The sequence below is a fragment of the Pezoporus wallicus genome, unplaced genomic scaffold, assembly GCF_028554395.1.
Source record: "Pezoporus wallicus isolate ANWC-B61680 ecotype Strahan unplaced genomic scaffold, APGP_CSIRO_Pwel_v1 contig_1387, whole genome shotgun sequence".
In the NCBI taxonomy this organism is placed as follows: Eukaryota; Metazoa; Chordata; class Aves; order Psittaciformes; family Psittacidae; genus Pezoporus; species Pezoporus wallicus.
Genome location: NW_026635935.1, coordinates 44,178 through 63,332, shown reverse-complemented (window position 1 = coordinate 63,332; position 19,155 = coordinate 44,178). Strand labels below are relative to the sequence as shown.

The 19,155-nt window shown below is 40.7% G+C and overlaps 1 protein-coding gene across 1 annotated transcript in view; it reads right to left on the bottom strand.

Annotated features, from left to right (window-relative positions):
* The window catches only part of ZFYVE16 (zinc finger FYVE-type containing 16), a 28,006-nt gene extending 13,892 nt beyond the window's left edge, over positions 1–14,114 (bottom strand). Inside the window, 7 exon segments of the mRNA XM_057398693.1 lie at positions 378–529; positions 1,376–1,549; positions 2,587–2,683; positions 7,051–9,227; positions 9,416–9,524; positions 13,285–13,420; positions 13,920–14,114. Of these exon segments, the coding sequence (XP_057254676.1) occupies positions 378–529; positions 1,376–1,549; positions 2,587–2,683; positions 7,051–9,227; positions 9,416–9,485 (2,670 nt within the window). The 5' untranslated portion in view covers positions 9,486–9,524; positions 13,285–13,420; positions 13,920–14,114.
* Positions 14,115–19,155: the final 5,041 nt, after the last annotated feature.

Sequence of the window (19,155 nt, the reverse complement as noted above, 5' to 3'; positions counted from 1 at the left end):
ACAAACCCCACAGACTGCTACTATAATCATGTTGCTAATGGCAGGTTTAAGAACTATGACTCAGGTTACCCTCACAGAGGTAGTTAATCAAGGGCATGTAGAAAAAAAAAAACCAAACTTATTTGGTATTTTAAAAATACCATTTTTAAAGCTCACATATATTACCAACCAAACACGGTCTCCTTTAAGTATGATCTACATATGATTTCAGCCCATGGATTTCACAGCCACCACCCAAAAAATAATCAAGTATTAGTTCAGATTCCAAAAGCTGTAAAACAAAAGTTGTGTTATGGTACATAAGGGACCCCATCAATAGCAAGCAAACCTATTTCAAGAGGCAATTCATGCACCTACACATGCTTCTTAATTCATACCATATGCATCTCTGGCAACTCAGGGTTTACTGGACTTAAGTCCTCTGATGACCTCCTTGCTCCAGATGAAAGTTTTGTTGTATCTGCCACTTCACCATTTGGTAAAATCCCATCTGCAAACCAAACTCTCCTCTGTTCTTTGGGGCACAGCCCTAGGACAGGTTGAGAAAACAACGCTGGCTTCATATTATTGTACTGTTCTGAAAGCTGAAAGGATAAAAATTAAGCCCCTTTTCCACCCAAATATATAGAGAATCAGTTTACTGGCACCAGCACAGGTAGATGGTTTGACATCAGCCAGGCTTCAGTCATGCCAAAAAAAAAAAAAAAAATCTCATGCAAAAAACCCTCATACTCGTAGAGGAAGCTGCCATGCTATACTTAAATCTACCAATTCCTATATAAGGAAGGCAACTTCCTCAATCACCTCTCTGTAATAAGCTGAGAATGAAGTGCATTTCACAACTAAGAGATGAAATACTCTCTAAAAATAACTTTATCGCTGTGTTTAAAAAAATTATTTTTATTGAAGGTCAGATGTTTAATAGAAGTGGAACAAAGACACTACTTGGCCACTCATCGTTCATATTTACATAGAAAAAGAATCCCTACTGCTCCCTAGCAAGTCTTCCCTTAGCAACTACTTTTTGCTTTTACTGCAAGACAATGCAAGCCAGAGATCTTTTACACTATATAGAAGTTATGAAAGTAGTATCAACACACACACACAAATATTACAACATAAACAGAGGAAAAAGTAACATTCACGTTAGATAAATGCAGACTTAAGACAGGCTTGATCAAACTCATACATAGCATCAAAAGTGGGAAATAAAAGTAACTTTCCAGTGTACCAGCTGAGTTCCGTCACTCCCACCCCCCAAAAAAAAAAAAAAAAAAAAGAAGCACAATACCAAGTATGAATCCATGATGTGATAAACAACTCCTTCCAAAGAGAACCTGGAAGTGTTAGATCTATTACACTGTATTTAGCATACCTTCAATACCAGGCTGCTTAAGTACTGGTGTAGGTAATGATGCAGAAGGTGAAGAAGAGCTAGCACTACCCGGTATCTGAGCTTCCTCCAAAGGTGGAACAGTACAATACTCAACAGAAACACCGAAATTTGGGCCAGGACCAGTTGGACTCATCATCCTTTCAAATGCCTGTGCTAAAAGGATGTGGTTAGTTTTTAAGATCTCGCAGTCAATTCAATTTTGTATGCAATGCAGTATTATGGGTGGGTTTCATTTTTTTATTTTTTGGTTTGTTTGGTTTTTGGTTTGTTTTGGGTAGTTTTTTTTTGCAAAAGCAGTGCACAATTTGAGAGCTAATTAAGGAAAATGAACACTCAAGCTATTGTACAGACGGAAATTCATGATTTTCTACCTGCACATTTGCCTAATTAATTTCTAAGATACAAACAGACCTCCTTGCACATGTTGCTGCTGCTGCTGCAGTGGCAACACTGAATCATGCGATCCCTGCACCTTGGTGCAAATACATATATCACATTTACCAAGTCAAACTATTCACGTGGCATATAAAAAATCTGGTACGCTTTCAAGTTGCTGTTTAAGTATTAATGATCCAGACCTCAATTTTCCCTGTTTCCACAAGCATCCCTGCTTAGCTTTCAGTTAAGAAAAGTTATGATTCAATTCTTGTAATACTGTTATGACTTGTGAAAATATCAGGACAAAAAGCTACATAAAATGGGCAAATGACATGTGAAAACAAGCAGGGGTATGGCCTTTAAACACACAGAACGCTACTGTGGTGGGAGGATCACTTTTTGCTAGATTTCTGCCACAGATGACCCAACAGCATAACTTTATGCTTAGGCTTTTGGAGTTCAAACCTGTTGTGGTTTTTTGTTTGTTTTTGGGTTTTTTTGTGGTTTTTGTTTTTTGGGGTTTGGTTTTTTTTTGTTTTTGTTGGTTTCGGGGGGCGGGGGGGTTGCTGGTTTTGCTGTTGTTATTTTGTTTTTTAATAAAAAATAACCAGATTGCTACTCAAAGTTTAACGCAAGAACTGAAATCCAATTAAGACGTACAACTGTGCTCTTCCTCCATCCATCTCAGAAAGAGGAAAACATGCACCAATTAAAGTAACAGAAGCTCTTAAAAAAGAATGAAGGTTAAAGTGATGCTAGCTGTACCTGTTCTTCTTTAATGATTACTGCAATTACTCAAAAAACCTTTTTACCTTTACTAATGTCATTATAGCAGCCAGTACACACTCTTGCTTCCTTCTCCGTGTACTGTAATTTGCATTTTCGTCTGCAACAGGCACCACAAAAAACCTAAACCAGAAAAAGACTGAATTAAATATTACAGACAAAAATCACATTATCTCCTAAATTAAGTTCCTGTTGTTATTTACTCCTCTTACTAAGAAGGACTGCATTATATAAGCATGCACACACATTTTTTGAAGTATGGCAGCATAAAAATAGCTTTATTATGTGTACCTTACAATACGTTTCTGTTTGAGGATAAGGGAAAGCAGTAGCCTAAAAAGTCTTTCAGCACATTCAGCTCTGGGGCCCCCAACACAAGAGGGCCATGGAGCTGTTGGAGTGAGTCCAGAGGAGGCCAGGGAGGTGCTCTGAGAGCTGGAGCTGCTCTGCTCTGGAGACAGGCTGAGAGCTGGGCTGGTTCAGCCTGGAGAAGAGAAGGCTCCAAGGAGATCTTAGAGCTTCCAGTGCCTAAAGGGGTTACAAGAAAGCTGGAGAGGGGCTTTTGACAAGGGCCTGCAGGAACAGGACAGGGAGGAATGGCTTTAACCTGACAGAGGGGAGACTGAGATGGGATTTTAGGAAAAAAGTTCCTCCCATTCTCACAGAAAATGGTGAGGCGTTGGCACAGGTTGCCCAAGGAAGCTGTGGCTTCCCCACCCCTGGCAGTGCTCAAGGCCAGGCTGGACATGTCAAGTGAAAGGTATCCCTGCCCGGGGGCTGGAACTGGATGAGCTTTAAGGTCCTTTCCAGTCCAAACCAGTCTGTGATTAAGAATCAGAAAAGCTCCACATTTTGGGCCAAACGACAAAGTCTGCTAACTCTGCTTTTGTGAAGGGTTCTTCCAGTCCCATTGCCCTGAACTGCACCACAAGCTATCTCTATCATCACTGCTGAAATTTCCTTGTTACTTCTTTTGGACGAAAGCAATCCTTAGATGCCTATAAACCAACCTTCCTTCAAACCAATCACACCCACATTACACAGCCAAGCACCCAGCTCTTGGCAACACTCTCTCAGCTGTGAAATGGAGCAGAATCTAAAGTTTCTTGGTGTGAGTGGATCTAAACACGTAAGACCATGTGCCAACCACAAAACAGCTAAAAATGGATATTTTAATTTTTTTTTTTTTTGAGATCATAGCTGGAAGCAGCTGATACACAACTGCACAGCAATCAGAATACTTCAAAGAAATACGCTTGCTTGATTCTAAACCCTCTGCAGCCTAATATTACTTCCATCTTAATTTCTCATGCAGAAATGTAAAAAAAAAAAAAAAAATATCCAGACTAAAACCCATAGCATGTACACAACAAACAGCAGCAACAAGGATGACATAAGTGATATTGAATGTATATTCTTATCTAGAATGATGAAAAGGATTCAGGGTGCACCACCTATTCTGAACTTCACTCATACTTCTGTTAATCTTGTAACTATTTTACACGAAACAACAGTGACAGAAAGACAGACTCAACCCCAGAATTGGGTCAGATTTGTTTTACTGCTTTAGTATTACCTCTAAAGGTAGCTGTTGAAATCTTTCATTAGGGTTCAGATGATGGTTAAAACAATCCAGTCTCATACCTGCAAAGATCCATTCTTTGTCCACTGATCTTGCAGTCTCTCCATAACAAGTTTGCCAGGAAATCCTTCTACATCACAGACAACTGTCTAATCCAGACCTCACTGCATCCCAACATATTTACCAACTCTGGTTCAGGAATTATGTTGTCTAAGTAGGCTCCCCAGTTTTGTTAGAAAGAATAAGCATAGTTGCCTTTATGTTAGTCACTCCCATCAAAGTATTTTAAAAGCTTGTTGAAGACTGATTTGAAAGAACAGAATATGCTCTTCTACACCAACAGTATATATATCCTGGTTTTAACTAGGAATGGGAGAAAAAAATGCATCTCTTTAGCCTGGACTACACCTGCACAATGCCGTTCAAAGAATTTACTGGAACTGCTTCCTACAAGAGTTCCCATAACTATCTGATGCTTTTCTCGCTTTTCCTTTATGTTCTTTCAGGGTGATTTGCAGATTTTTAAAGAGTCCTGCCATTTTTAGCTATATGCAGACTCTAGAGTCAGATTTAGCCTTTACAAAAGGAATCTTTTGAAACCCTGCTCTGACAGAAGCCTTCTACCTCTGACAGAGTTAAGCAGGTGGAAAGAACGGTTAGTCTCATGCTACTCCTAATTATCTTCAGGAGAAGAAAGTGGATTAAAAAAAAAAAACAAACCCAAAATCAAAACCAACCAAACAGCAGTGATGGTTGAAATAAAATTATTACAGGTGAACTCCTTCAAGTAGGGAAAGTCACTGTAAGGACAGTGATCAGTGTAGCACGAGAAAGAAACTATTCCAATTGCTTCTGCGTTAGTGTTACAGTGTTACCCAACTGAAAATGCATATGCTCAGTAAAGATCTCAAGAATGTAACTTGTGAAGATTAATTGCTAAAGAGTTATAATACACTTTAGGGCTTCAAATGCTAAGCCTTACTATCCTTCAAAATAGGTATCCTCTTAAATTTCATGCCACTGGAACCAACAGCTTAATCTTAACGCAGAGGAAACAAGAAGCAAAGACAAACTAAAGGGACAGGTAATGCAACAGGGAAAATAAGATGAAGTTGAGGCTGCTGAGCAAAGAAATTGATCCTGGTTGAGCTAGGAAGAAGAAGGGTACCACAACAAGAGATAAACACCTCAACAAAGAAACTGTGAAGTTGTCTCACCTCACAAGTGCTGCAGATGGGAGGGAAAGCAGAGACCACTAACCTGATACTTCCCTCCAGCACAGAAGCCAGAATTCACAAGTGTTGCCATTTTCATTGATAGAAAAAGCTGCAGGATCATGTGAAAACTACAGCTGTCTTCCAGAATAAGGAAGAAAAGGATGACAGTGAATTCTTATCTGTTTCTCCTTATTTCCAAGTGGCTGAAAACACCACAACCCACAACAGGTCCACAAGGAAATGTTTTAGGTTTCAGCTGTTGTTTTAAAACAAAAAGCTACTATTAAAGAGACACAGAGTCTTACAAGACAGAAAGTTAAGCTACTTGCACATTCAAAAACCTATGGCAATTGCAACTGCATAGCACTCAGTATCTGTAAAGTTCAGATAACCCGTATTGCCTTCACTCGTTCTCCCAATGAACACGCATGGTGAGGCCCCTCCTAAACTATTCTGCCAAACCCCCCTCTGTTAACACACAAGATCAACACCACTAACAGCTGGTGACTGTAAATAGGACTGTGCAAAGAGGTGCTTTTATACCTCTCTCTAAACAAGGTGCAAGAATTTCACAGCAAATGCAAAAAGGAACTTCAAGACAGTCTTATGGGTAAAATGAAACACACTGAAGAACTGTGCTTTAAACTGTTACAAAGCTTCATATTCTGCCAAACGGCTAAGTTCAATGACTATTAGGCTATCACAATGTCAAGTTCTTAATTTTCTTAGCAGCCAAATTCAGACCTACATTTTAGTTCACTAAGCTTTGAATACACACTGCTAGAAGAGGCATCCTGGGGAAAAACAGCCAACCCTCTCAACTTTGGGGATGCAAAAAGTTAGTAAGTATTGGTATTAGTCTCTACTTTACATCCTTATCCATAAAGCTTACTTTATGGATAAAGGATGACTAAAAAATAAGTTCACTAGTATTTTAGTATTTCCATTTATGCACTAGCACAAGCATAAACCACAGCAGCTCACAACAGAATTCTGGATTAAGAATAAGCTTTGGTGTTATCCACTCACTGCAGAAGACCACAGTCTGAAAAAAATTTTACAGATTACTTGCTGAACTGGTGAGTACCATTCATGCCGTCAAAGTAGCACACTTTTCCCCTCCCCAAGATGACTCCCCTAGAAAATTATACTTCTAAAAACATGGGAGGACAGATTTAGGCTATAAATCCTTTGCCTTGGTACTGCTGTTACAGCTCCTGAAAAAATGCAATCTTTCCAGTTTATGGACAATGTTTTACAGCTGGTATAACCACTTACCCAAATTAAAATTGTCATCATCACCACCTCATTTTTTTTTAAGCTTTAATACTTAAGTTCAACTTAAAAGCTGTGTAAAAAGCCAATTCACGACGACTACTAAGAAGGAGACCACTGTCCCACCTTTCTTATTCTATACAAAGATATCAATCCAGTCAGGAATGGAAGATACAACAAGAACTTAATTACTTTTTATGTAATGTCATGCATTTACTAATTATCAGTCTTTTCCAACAGTCTTTAAGTTTCTGTGAAGATATATAGAGACATATACCTATATAAATTTTTTTTTTTTAAATACTTTAAGCCTAGAAAAAGACCTTTCAATATTCTTGCCCTTCTGTACTTTGGTTATTCCTAAATCAGGATTAATTTGCTTTCAGCATCACAGGGCCCCTCTCTAGTTAACTCACCTTTCCACATGCACGACAGTGGTGCCGTCTTTTTGTAAAGGTGAACTTGACTTGGCAGTTCATGCAGTTAGGTGCCTCTGAATCAGGAACCCACAATGGTTGTTTCCAGGACAGAACTGCAGGTATTTTAAGTGATTTCACATTTTCAGATGTTTGGTTTCCTTCAGCTTCAGAGCAGCTTTTCCCGGAGTGCTCAGGGTAAGGATTTTTACCAACCTGCTGGCTGGTGCCTGAGAGGGGAGCTTCTGGGATAACAGAACTGGCTTCCTGATTCTCCCTCTCAAGTACATCTGTTATTTTCTGTTGTCTTTGACAAACAGCTTTGTGGGAAAGGCCAAGCAACTGCTTTGGTCTTGCACCTTCAGCATGAACACTAGGAACTAGTGCTTCACTACTGCTCTCAATCATGTCCCGACTACCAGACACACTCTCTTCTGTTGCAGATTCCGATTCACTGGCAGTAAGAGATATTTCAAGATTATCACTAACGCTTGTTATGTCTTCCAGTTTTGCTTGTATGTGTTCTTCAGTGAGCTCTGTGAAATCCAGGTGGTTCACATTTATTAAATTCCCTTCATCTGCATCAGCTTCCATTAAGTTACTATCATCATCTGAAGACTTCAACACACTGGATTGAAGACTTTGTCCATACGAGAAATCATCAAGCTCAGCATCGCGTATTAGAGTACTGCTTTTAATAACTTTCTCCTCCACAGTAAAGTCAGACATAACTGGGCTCAGACTTTCACTGTAATAAGAGTCTACACCAACACCATATAGCTCAGCTTCACAGTCTAGGAAGGCAGCAGCAAAAGCTTCAATTTGCTGAGAATCACTGTCATCAATTACATTTTCATTATTACACCTCTCTACATCTGTACTTTTTTTCACAATACTTTCATGGATTTTATCTGAATATACTTCTGGTTCACTCAAGTCAGTGTTTTCACAGGATTCCCTACCACAGAGATCAATTTTAGACATTCCAGCATGAACAGCTAAAGTACCACTAATAACCTCAGCCACATTTTGAGGTAAGGGAGTAACATTTTTGTCTGTTACAACTAAAGAACCACATATAGATACAGGAAGTGGAAAACACAACAGCGAAGCCTGGATGTCCTCAACTGAAATACATGAAGTTGTAACACTCTTTAGTATTTCATTGTTATTAAGTTCTTTAGTACCTACATTCTCTTCTATGATTTTCTTTTCCAGTTCTACTTTAGCTCCTGTTCCAAATGAGGAGCCTGGTAAAACACCATTTACAGGTAATGCTGCATGGCTTTTGTGCAACTGAGGCCTCCCGGCCAGATCTGAAGGCATGGATTCAATACTGGTCTCATCCTTTGAGTCAACCTTTTCTGTAGCATCTCTTCCATACGTCTCTTCGCTGGCTGCAGAACCTGTGCTTTCATCTCGTGGCTCACAAATCAATTTTTCGTATGCTTTCTCATCTTCAGGACTGTACACATTTGAACCCTGTAATGTTACACACACCGTATCAAGGCAAGCAGTTTGTTCAAGCTGCTCAGATACTTTGCTGCACTTTACAGATTCTGTCCTGGGTTGCTCGTCACATGGAATTGAGATCTTTGCTGCAGCATAACTAACTGATTTTAAAGCTAAATTATTAACCTCCTCAGTTTTAAGATGTCCCGATTCCTGTAGTGTTGAGCTCCCATCACTCCGCTCTGTACCTAAAACACCGCTAACACCAGCTGATGACACACAAGTAGAAACACGTGTGCAAGATACATCAAAGCCAATCAAGCTTTCACTGTACTGGAAGTCATCTGGCTGCAACTTTTGAGTATCTTCCTGAGCAGCCACTGAGTGGATTAAGTTACCTGTGTCATTAACCAGATCACACACAGGTACACTGCAACTTCCCAGGTTTGAAGCCTGAATTTCATTTAAGGAACTGCTGTCCACAGTGGACAAAAGATCAGGTCCAGAAACATTCTGTTGCTCGTTCTGTGGTGAGTAACTTGGAAGCACTTCAGGTGCTCCAAGGTGGCTAGCTAGAGAGACCTGTTCTGATGAAGTACAACTGTTAGCATTCTCTTGCAGTTTTGGTGTTGGGTGTACAAGTTGTAAGCAATCCAGAACCGAAGACAGCGAATGGTGTTTTGAGCCATATGGATTTTGGGGTGTTCTGTTGCAGTCATATTCATCTGTTTAAAGCAAAAAGAAATAAAAAACAAAGTGTGTAAAACTCCTCTCTCTCATAGTGTATTCTCTCTAAATTCCATCTTCTGATGAATACAAGCTTTCACTTGGCTTAGGCTACTTTCAAACTCCATGGTAACAGTCATCTGACCAAAATCACTCTACCGGAAAACAAGGCAGTGCAGGAACTAACCTTCATTCTGTTCAAATTCATCGAGTAGTTTGTCCAAGTCACAAACAGCAGCTTTAAAGTAACTGTCCATTCTAGACACAGTTCTAGTGAAGTCTTAGCCTTCTTAAACCTAGAAAGAGAAACAGAGAGACTGTTGTGGTCTTTCATCCACAACACTTTGCTGTTTACAAAGTATTATTATTGAAGACAACCTCTATGAAGTATTCTTTTCCCTTTTTAATAACACGTTCACCTCGCTCCATGTGAACAAAATGCAAGTACAAACAGGGCTACAGGCTGTCAGCCTCCGTGTACACTGAATACATTCTACACTACACTATGCACAATACACTCAAAAGTTCACCCTGAATTACGACATCGAGGGTGTCTTACTAAAGCAAAATGCAGCCGAATGCACATACTATGGCATTATGATGTCAGAAAGTTCAGCACCAGAAGGGATACTAGGATTTGCTAGTTTGACTCCCCACGTTTTATGCCATACAGTTCACATGCAAAGCCCCCCAAAAGGCCATTATCCCCCTTGAAGCACAAGTGAACTGTTTAAATGATGCCTATATAATCTTAGACATTTCTTAATTAAGCTGGCGAATGAAGTTGCTAAGCCACTGTCCATCATAATTGAAAAATCATGGCAGTCAGGTGAAATTCACGATGACTGGAAAAAGGGAAATATAACACCCATTTTCAAGAAGGGGAAAATAGAAGATACAGGGAACTACAGACCAGTCAGTCTCACCTGTCCAATCAGTGCACTTACTCTCTGCATTGGCTGACTTCACACTCCACCCCATTCAATGTACTCTGACCACCTAGTACTGTTTCTTCTCAAAGCTTAGAGCCAAAACACTTAAATTCTCTCATACCTCTTATGCCACCCTGTAGCTACAGATCCAGATTCTCTGCCTTACTTCCTCCAATGAGGTGTAAGGTCTCCTCTAACGTAATGGTTCAGATCAGGTGCATTCACTTACTACCCTATTAATACACGTATAAGAGTACTTTAAGCTAACACAGAATCATAGTTCTAATAGACTTTCAAAGGGTAAGAAAGATGAAACAACTAGCATGCATCACCACATGATGCAGTATTATGTGACCTTATATAAGCAAAAAATAAAGTCTGAATATACTACTGCATTATCTACATGGCCATGAGTTAGTCACTCCAAAGGTCTTCAGCATGCTGCACCATAAATCATCTTACACAGCCACCTAATGAGCAAACAGCAACAAGTATGTACTTAATGCCATTTCTCTTACACTCGCTTGAATATGGTTCTTGCTCATAAAATAATCTCATTTCATGACCTCCTGCAAATGAGAGATTATAATTTGAAACAGAAGTTATTCCAATTAAAAGTCTACAAGGTTAACAGCTTCTGGTGATCCATTAAGATGATGCAAAGGGTTAACAAATGTACAGGGGGGTTAGGGTTAAGCCACTTGCTTAACAATGTAACTGCTTGCTCATGCTTATCCTACATGATATTTGCAATGTACAAGGGGATAGGTCAAACCACTTACTTAACAATGTTACTGCTTGCGCATGCTTGTCTTACTTGCAATGTACAAGGGGATAGATCAGGACGCTTGCTTAACAATATCACTGCTCACTCATGATTATGCTAGGACAAGATATAAGGACATAGTTATCGTCAAGAAGTAGGGACCATGTCTTGATTCCCGCCCTTTGGACACCTCTGTGTATGCTAGAACTAGATATAAGGACATAGTTATTGTTAAGAAGTAGGGACCGTGACTTGATTCCAGTCCTTTGGACGCCTAGGCCTGCTGAAACTGGCACTGCGCTTTGGACAAAGACCAAGCCTCCAGGGAGCACGTGTAACAATCAGAGGTGAAAAGTTCAGGCTCAAGGAAGACTCATTTACTTCATCTCGAGACCCTCGCCCACGACCACCAGGAGGCACTGCGCAGCTGCAAAGGACTTCCCAGCTCATTATAATACGACGCGGGAATAAGACATGAATATGTATAGGCGTGTTATACAACCTCATGCATACGTATAACTTTAAAGGATAAATGTAAAGGGGAAACAACGCTGAGGTGTGCATGCTTTTGGAGGAGTTATCCCCTGTGAGCCTCAGCGCTGAATAAAAGGCATACCTACAACTTTAATGAGTTGTGGAATCTATCTGCACATCAAAGAGACATTACAGAACAGATCCGATCCTTATGTGTTTATTTATGAACAGCAACAAAATAGAGTAAAAATTTAGTCGAACAGACATAAAAAACTTAAAATACTTCAGAATTACAAGAAACATACGTATCAAGAAATACATAAGGCTGATTTTTATTCTTTGCAGATAATCTCCCTATGGAGACAGGCTGAGAGAGCTGGGCTTGTACAGCCTGGATAAAAGAAGGCTCCAGGGAGACCTTCCAGCAGCTTCCAGTACCTAAAGGGGCTACAAGAAAGCTTTAGAGAGGCTTTAGACAAGGGCCTGTAGGGACAGGACAAAGAGGAATAGCTTTAACCTAACAGAGGGGAGATTGAGATGAGATTTTAGGCAGAAGTTCTTCCCTCTGAAGGTGGTGAGGCCCTGGCACAGGTTGCCCAGAGAAGCTGTGGCTGCCCCATCCCTGGCAGTGTTCAAGGCCAGGCTGAATGGGGTTTGGAGCAACCTGGTTTAGTGGAAGGTGTCCCTGGCCATGGCAGGGGGGTGGAACTGGATGAGCTTTAAGGTCCCTTCCAGCCCAAACCAGTCTGTAATTCTACGATTTATTACACAGGTTGTACCTGAGTGGTACAACCTAAGCTACAATTAATGTGCAGACCAAAAGGGGTGGTCATCACAGGCCCCTCATGACTCTCCAGCCACAGCACTTCGTACTGGCACACATTCTCATCCTACAGGAAGCTAAGAGCTAGAACGATAAAGTCATATACTTTAGAGAGAGAACGAAGTTAGCTTTCTGCTTGTTTCTTCACCAAAACAGGTCTCCAAAGCAAAACAATCATCAACCCACAACAAGGTCCTGGCAAAAATCTGTGACTCCATCTGCTGCACTCCTAATTACCTACACAAAACACTGAGGAGCTACAGATCTGCAAGTTAAGCTCCCAATTTACTGCAATCAGAATTTTGAGCATTTTTAAGATCAGCAATTTATTTTTTTTTTTTAAGGAAACCCCAAATTGTCAATGAAGGAATCGAACATATATCACTAAGAAATTAAAGATGTCTCTGAAACAACTTTCATTCAGGTTTATCAATGACATCAGAAGCTTTAATTAAAAAAAAAAATCATATTTCAGAAAAATATATTGAGGAAAGTAACTATTTCATTTATCTTTATCTTGCACTTAAGAAAATCTAGATATTATCCATTATTTTGCACTCTTAAGTGGAACAAGAAAAATTTTGAATTAAACATATATGTATTATTAGATTGTAATGCTGAACAGGTAGATTAGAAGGATGAATATCCACTGTACACTGTTGGTTCACTGTCTTCTCTGAAAATGAAAGAACTCAATGCAAAGAATTGTAGAACTGAAATCATATGCAAATATTTACACATATTTAATACAGATTCAATCATTTCTACAGAGAGCTCAGAAAACTATCGCAATACCTCAAGTCTATTGAGCCAATAATGTGACAATCTACAGTTTTGAACTAAAATGGTTCCATTTGAGTTAGTAAAGCATCTTGAACAACTAACATCAATTTGAACAACTATGATATTATTCCTGTAATTTCATTACTCTTTTCATGAAGTATTTTACAGGTTTTCAGCTTTTTCAAGAAAAACAAAGTGAAACAAAAAACCCAACAAACACCCCAAAACACACCAAAATGACCTTCAGCCCCAACAGGGGATAAGCAGAAGCTCCTTACCTCTCTTGAACCTCTCTGTCCAGAACCCATATATCTGCATCACCAAATAACTGTAAAAGCTTCCTGGTTTCTTACATGGTTTCAAATCCTCTTTCAGCAGCAAGATCAAGTTTTATTTTGTGCTCCCTAGATTTGCCTATGGCCAACCCAAATAATTACATTAAACACGGAATGGTATAGAGCTGTGAAAAAGCTCTACTGATAAGTTTTTATTAAATAGCTGCTTGTTTCCCTGACCAAAAGAAGTCTGTAGAAACCATGTGTTTTAGCAAACTGCCTTTGTTCTGAATATATTATTTAAAGAATTATACGTCTTAACAATCTGAAACCAGCAGCACCATCAACTATGTTTTTTTTTAAGTAGGTAAAAATTTCAGAAGAAACACCCACCATTCCCCCCCACCTTAATTCTACAAAATCATAAAAAAAAGCAAAGGACTGAGATGGGAGAGGGGAATTATTGTTCTGTATGGGAAAAAGGAAAAACGCTGGGGATGGAACAGTAGACTAAAGCTGCAGATGTCTCCACTGAAGGTTTTAGATAAACTGTTTTGTAAACAGCTTGTCCCTCTACTGTTCCTTACATCACAAGAGTTACCATCTGCTCAGTGACTCTGCACAGAGCAAGAACTGACCTGGGTTTAATAGAGCTTTTCCTCAGTTATTTTTCATCCAGATTAGTTCCTCATGTAGACATACGAAAAAAAAAAGCATGCCAGCACACCACAAGGGGCAATGCACGAGCAGGAAGAAATCAGTACTGAAAAGAAAAGCACAGGGAAGCTTAACCTGCATTTCCAGCAGCCACCTGCAGGACTTAAGCCAATCTGCTCCTTGCTGCTGTCTCTTATGCATTTAAAGGCACGGACCTTCTGTTGACTAAACAGCATTATGTGTTGTCTTCTGATCATGTTTTTTTGAGTTCTGAAGACACTGGACTCTCTCAAAATCGGTTCACAGATTATTTTTTTTTTAAAAAACTATTAAAACGCAATGTTCATAACTGTATCTGAGGCAACAGTGCAGTGAGACATACAATCTGAGGCTCTTAACAGCTCCACTGTATAAATTTTTTTCAAAGTAGAAAGGTTTAAGCTTTAAACAATGTTTAAATCACTGTCTGTGATATGCTTTCAGGTTAAGTTAAATATTCATGTGTGAGGAGACTTGAAAATAAAATACAAATCATTCTCAAAAAGGGTAAATATAATCAAAGCTCAAAATTACCATAAGACAACAGTAACAGCTACCAGCTACTATCTAATATTGTAAAACTCAGTTTAAAGAGCAAGATCCAAGAAAGATTTACTTCAGAAAGTCAAGCGTAGATAGGGGGATGCAGTTACGGTTAAATGAGGTAAGGTAGTTTAGTTTTAGAGATTCAATTTCATGGATTACTGCACCAAATTGAGCTAATTAGGTCTGTTATTTCCTTATGACTAGATGACTGCCTACTGTATGAGTAAACTATGCAGCTGGATGTCAAAAGAAGTGCTGGAGTGCTTACTTACTACTTCTTCAGTCAGAAACAGACTGAAAACAAAACATTAAGGAACAGAAAGAGGTCATGCTGTGAATATTTTATACCACTACAGGTCACCACTTCTGATCACACAATCTGTCCTTATGTGCATCTTGCTCCCTTAAGCAGCAGCTCATTTCACTTGAAGAACAGAACACACTGATCACAAGGGCTTCCAAGTACACAGGTTAGCAAACATCCACTTTTTTTTTTTTTCCCTAATCAACAGTCAGCTCTGCTCTGTTAACTTCTGTTTGAGGGCAGAGTAGTACTTTTTATTGATTACCAAAAGCACACTAAGTAGGTAAGCATTTGATGTGTTTCTTAGCAAGCTCACCTTAAGTTCTTATCTTTCAAAGCTTTTACTTGTGTCCTGACCAGCATTCATCATTATCTTACCCAAGTGCTTAACTGGAAAACTAACACTTCACTGCTCTGCCAGGCAGCAGTCACCAAGGAGAACCCAGGAAGCCCAGGGAGGTTGTGGAGTCTCCTTCCCTGGAGACATTCAAAACCCGCCTGGACACATTCCTGTGTAACCTTATCTAGGTGTTCCTGCTCCAGCAGGGGGATTGGACTAGATGATCTTTCGAGGTCCCTTCCAATCTCTAGCATACTGTGATACTGTGTGATACTGTGAAGCCAGTATTTCCAACAAAAAATGTGAACTGCACTGAAGTGAGCTATTCTGTGCCAATCCCAAGAAGAATTCTGCACAGTTAGTATTTAGGTCACATCAACAGCTGATCAAACACCCTCCTCTACCTTCTGAGGCCTCCAAAAGGCAAGTTTAAATTGAAGAAAAGAGAATAACAAAGGTTTGCTTATGTTATTTTCTCAGTCAGACTAGGCTTGGTCTCTGGCAAACTTCTAATACTGCACTTTAAATTGCACAAAGAAAGTATCTTAAGAAACAGAGGCAAAAATTCTGCTACTTACCTGTTAACTAAAGAAAGCAAATACTGTGATCTGGATGAATTGCAATGAGTGCAAGTGCCTCAATGCACTTCACATGCCACTTCTTTTATAAACTTTATGAATCACTTTTAACATAACAGGCACATTTGCCAGAGTTCAAACCCAACATTCTATGAGGGACTTCGCAACACTTAAAGAAGGAGATAACACATATTTGCCAGGGTAGAGAATGTCCAAGTTACCGGATGGACTGACAACTTATTTTCAAATACAGTCTCTCTATATGGAGGTAGGCAGTAGTTTTCAGTGGTGATAACTTGTAAAATAAAATAATAAGTTAATTATTACCAGCTAACCAGTTTAATGTCTGATGACAAGGTGCCTTTTGATGTTTAAGAATCCTTGAAGAACACTCTCCACAGTGTTAGTAAGTATAGGCATTACGAGGTCTTCAGCTAGTCACAAGCTAATTGTCACTGCAGAATCAGCCCTGCTTTTATTTGGAGCATGCTAAAACAAGAAAAGATCAGGTTTAGAGATTAAGAAAAACACATATGCACACAGGTCTTCAGCCCATCTTAATTTTAGATTACCAGGAAAGTCTTTTTGTTCACTGCGAACTTACATCATTTCAGCTCCATGATTGTGTTTAATCATACTTAGCCTGTGCAGAAAGCTATACTGAAGCTTTTATCCTCACAACAGGATTCAAGTAGGTTTTTTCTAGCTTACCACCCATCAGCTACCATAGTTAGAACAAAGACTCTGACAGAAACACAACCATTAAGAACTCACAGTGCTCTAGAAATGAAGTGCTGCAACAAACCCAGTATGCTTCTTCTCTCACCTTAAGGGAGAAGGTATTTATTTACTTTATTTAGGTACTAGCTTTCTCTTCCTCTCTTCCCCTCTCATAGGGCTACACCATACACCTACCCACCAATTCAGGGCCCCACAGACAAAAAAGAAACCAAAACAATCTAACAAAACATGGATACAAATAAATGACTGCCTTTGATGTTCATCAGCAATCCACTCACCAGGGAACTTCATTACAACTCAGCAAATGCTTTGTTAAAACTTGAAAGTTGTCAAATAAAAATTAAAACAATTCCTGCTAAGCAAGACAACATATTATCCACTACGAAAACTGCACTAGCTGCTGCCACTGCAAATTTACCAGCTGAATCAGGGGGTGAAGATAATAGTTTCCAGACACACAAGGAAAAGCTTACATGGCACACTGCAAAAAACTAAACTCCCTTGCTTAGAAAGAACAACATTCTGTTTATTCAACCAGATTTCTCCAAAAATCCATTAACAATTACACATGTTCATTAGTGCTCTGACACATAAGCAGTGCCATGAGCAGCCAGGCCCACAGCTGAAGAATCCACTTGCTCAATCAAACACATCTCTCTCAGATTGCCCACAGTGCCATCATCATTAGCTGTATCAGCATTTATTACTCAGCATTAGAAAATGAGTAATGATAATACAATTCTTGTACCAGGTCTGAAAGATCACTACCCAATGGAAACCAATGTTCCCTTAATATTCTCAACTTCTCTGATTTACATTGCTAATAACCAGATATTTATCTTAGTCAACCTCAGCAATAGATACTAACAGCCTATAGTACTGGCAGGCAACTTCTCTGAGCACTCTTTCTTTCTACAGGATGCACCAATAAACCAGTTCTCTGCCATCATAGCTTATATTTAAATACAGACCGAGAATGTTTCATAGTTTATCCAGAAGCACATCTTAAAATATTTAATGCAAGTGTATGGTGCAAGCATGTACACTGTACTTTGTATCCCCTATAAAAATCAATGAAACAAGAAGTAAGCAAAACCAGTAAACCCTAGGAGCAATCAAATCATCTAAGCAATCTAACATGCAATACACATCAAGAACTGCTGTAAGAACAGCCAGTGGCAGACTGCATCCTAAAACACAAGGATTTGTTTTTCATTGAGTCACAGAATGAACGAGGTTTGGAAAAGACCTTCAAGATCACCAAAAGTCAAACTGCTCCCCAGTACTGCCAAGGCCATCACTAAACCATGTCACTGAGGGCCTTGTCTACACAGTTTGTGAACACTTCCAGGGATGGTGATTCCAGTACAGCCCTGGGCAGTCTGTTCCAGTGCCTGACCACCCTTCTGGGGAAGAAACCGTCCCTAATATTCAATCTAAACCTATCCACTGGTGCAGGTTGAGGCCGTCTCCTCTTGTCCCATCCCTTGCTCCTTGGGAGCAGAGACCAGTCACCTCCTAGCTCCATTCCCCTTTCAGGTAGCTGTAGAGAGCAATAAGGTCCCCCCTGAACCTTCTCTTCTCCAGACTAAACACCTCCAGTTCCCTCAGCCATTCCCCATCACACTTGTTCTCCTGGCCCTTCACCAGCTCCATTGGCCCTCTCTGGACCCGCTCCAGCTCCTCATGTCTCTCTTGTAGTGAGGGGCCCAGAACTGAACACATGATTCCAGGTGTGGCCCCACCAATGCCCAGTACAAGGGGATTATTTTCTTTCATTACCATTTTCCATTTCCAGAGAGTGAATTCGCTTATGCTGCTGAGGCTGTATAATCTTCCCCGCACAAAGTTTCTCTCGCACATGACAGCTTATCAGTTCTGAAGTAAACAAGCCCCTCTTCAGGTCCGAAATAAAATTCAGCGCTGAATACTTAGTACGTTTTCCTCAACAGAGATACACATCTGTGCCACACCAGGCAAGACAAAAGTCCCTGACACCTACATGACGGAGCCGATCGCGGCAAAAGGAACACTAACGAGCCATCACCCGCGGGGGCAACCGCGACACCGGACGCATCAGGACTAGGCCCAGCTCCCGTTCAGCCCCCACCCGGCCGGGAGCCTTGGGAGGCGGCCGGACCCGAGTGCCAGGGCCGATGCCAGGAATGGCGGACCGGGAAGGCCGCAACTGGAGCAGGTTAGGGGTCTGGAAAGCCGCCCGGTGGCACGATACCGACGACTGCACCGGGCCTCGCACTCCCAGCCCTCAGCCCCACCACGGCTGTACCAGCCCCGCACCCACAATCTCACTCCAGAGGGGGCCGATGCAGAATCGGAGCACCACCCCGCTTACCTCGGGAGCTGCCCCTCCTCGGCGCACCCAGCCACCGCTCGCACGGCCACGCCCCCACACGCCTGCGTAGTCGCGGCGCGGGCAGCGGGAGCAGGTGAGGCGGGAAAGGAGCGGAGCCGGCCTGTGATTGACGCGGCCAACATTCGCGGTATCGGAATCGGCCGGCAGAGGGCGCAACCCACGCTGGGACACTTCCCTTGACGTCACCCACGTGACGTCACGGTAGCGCCACCTCGTCTGGGAATTAGCGTGACATTGATTATGCCTGGTTGTTTCGCCAAAGCAACAGGCACCATGCTGCTTCTGCAACACTGGA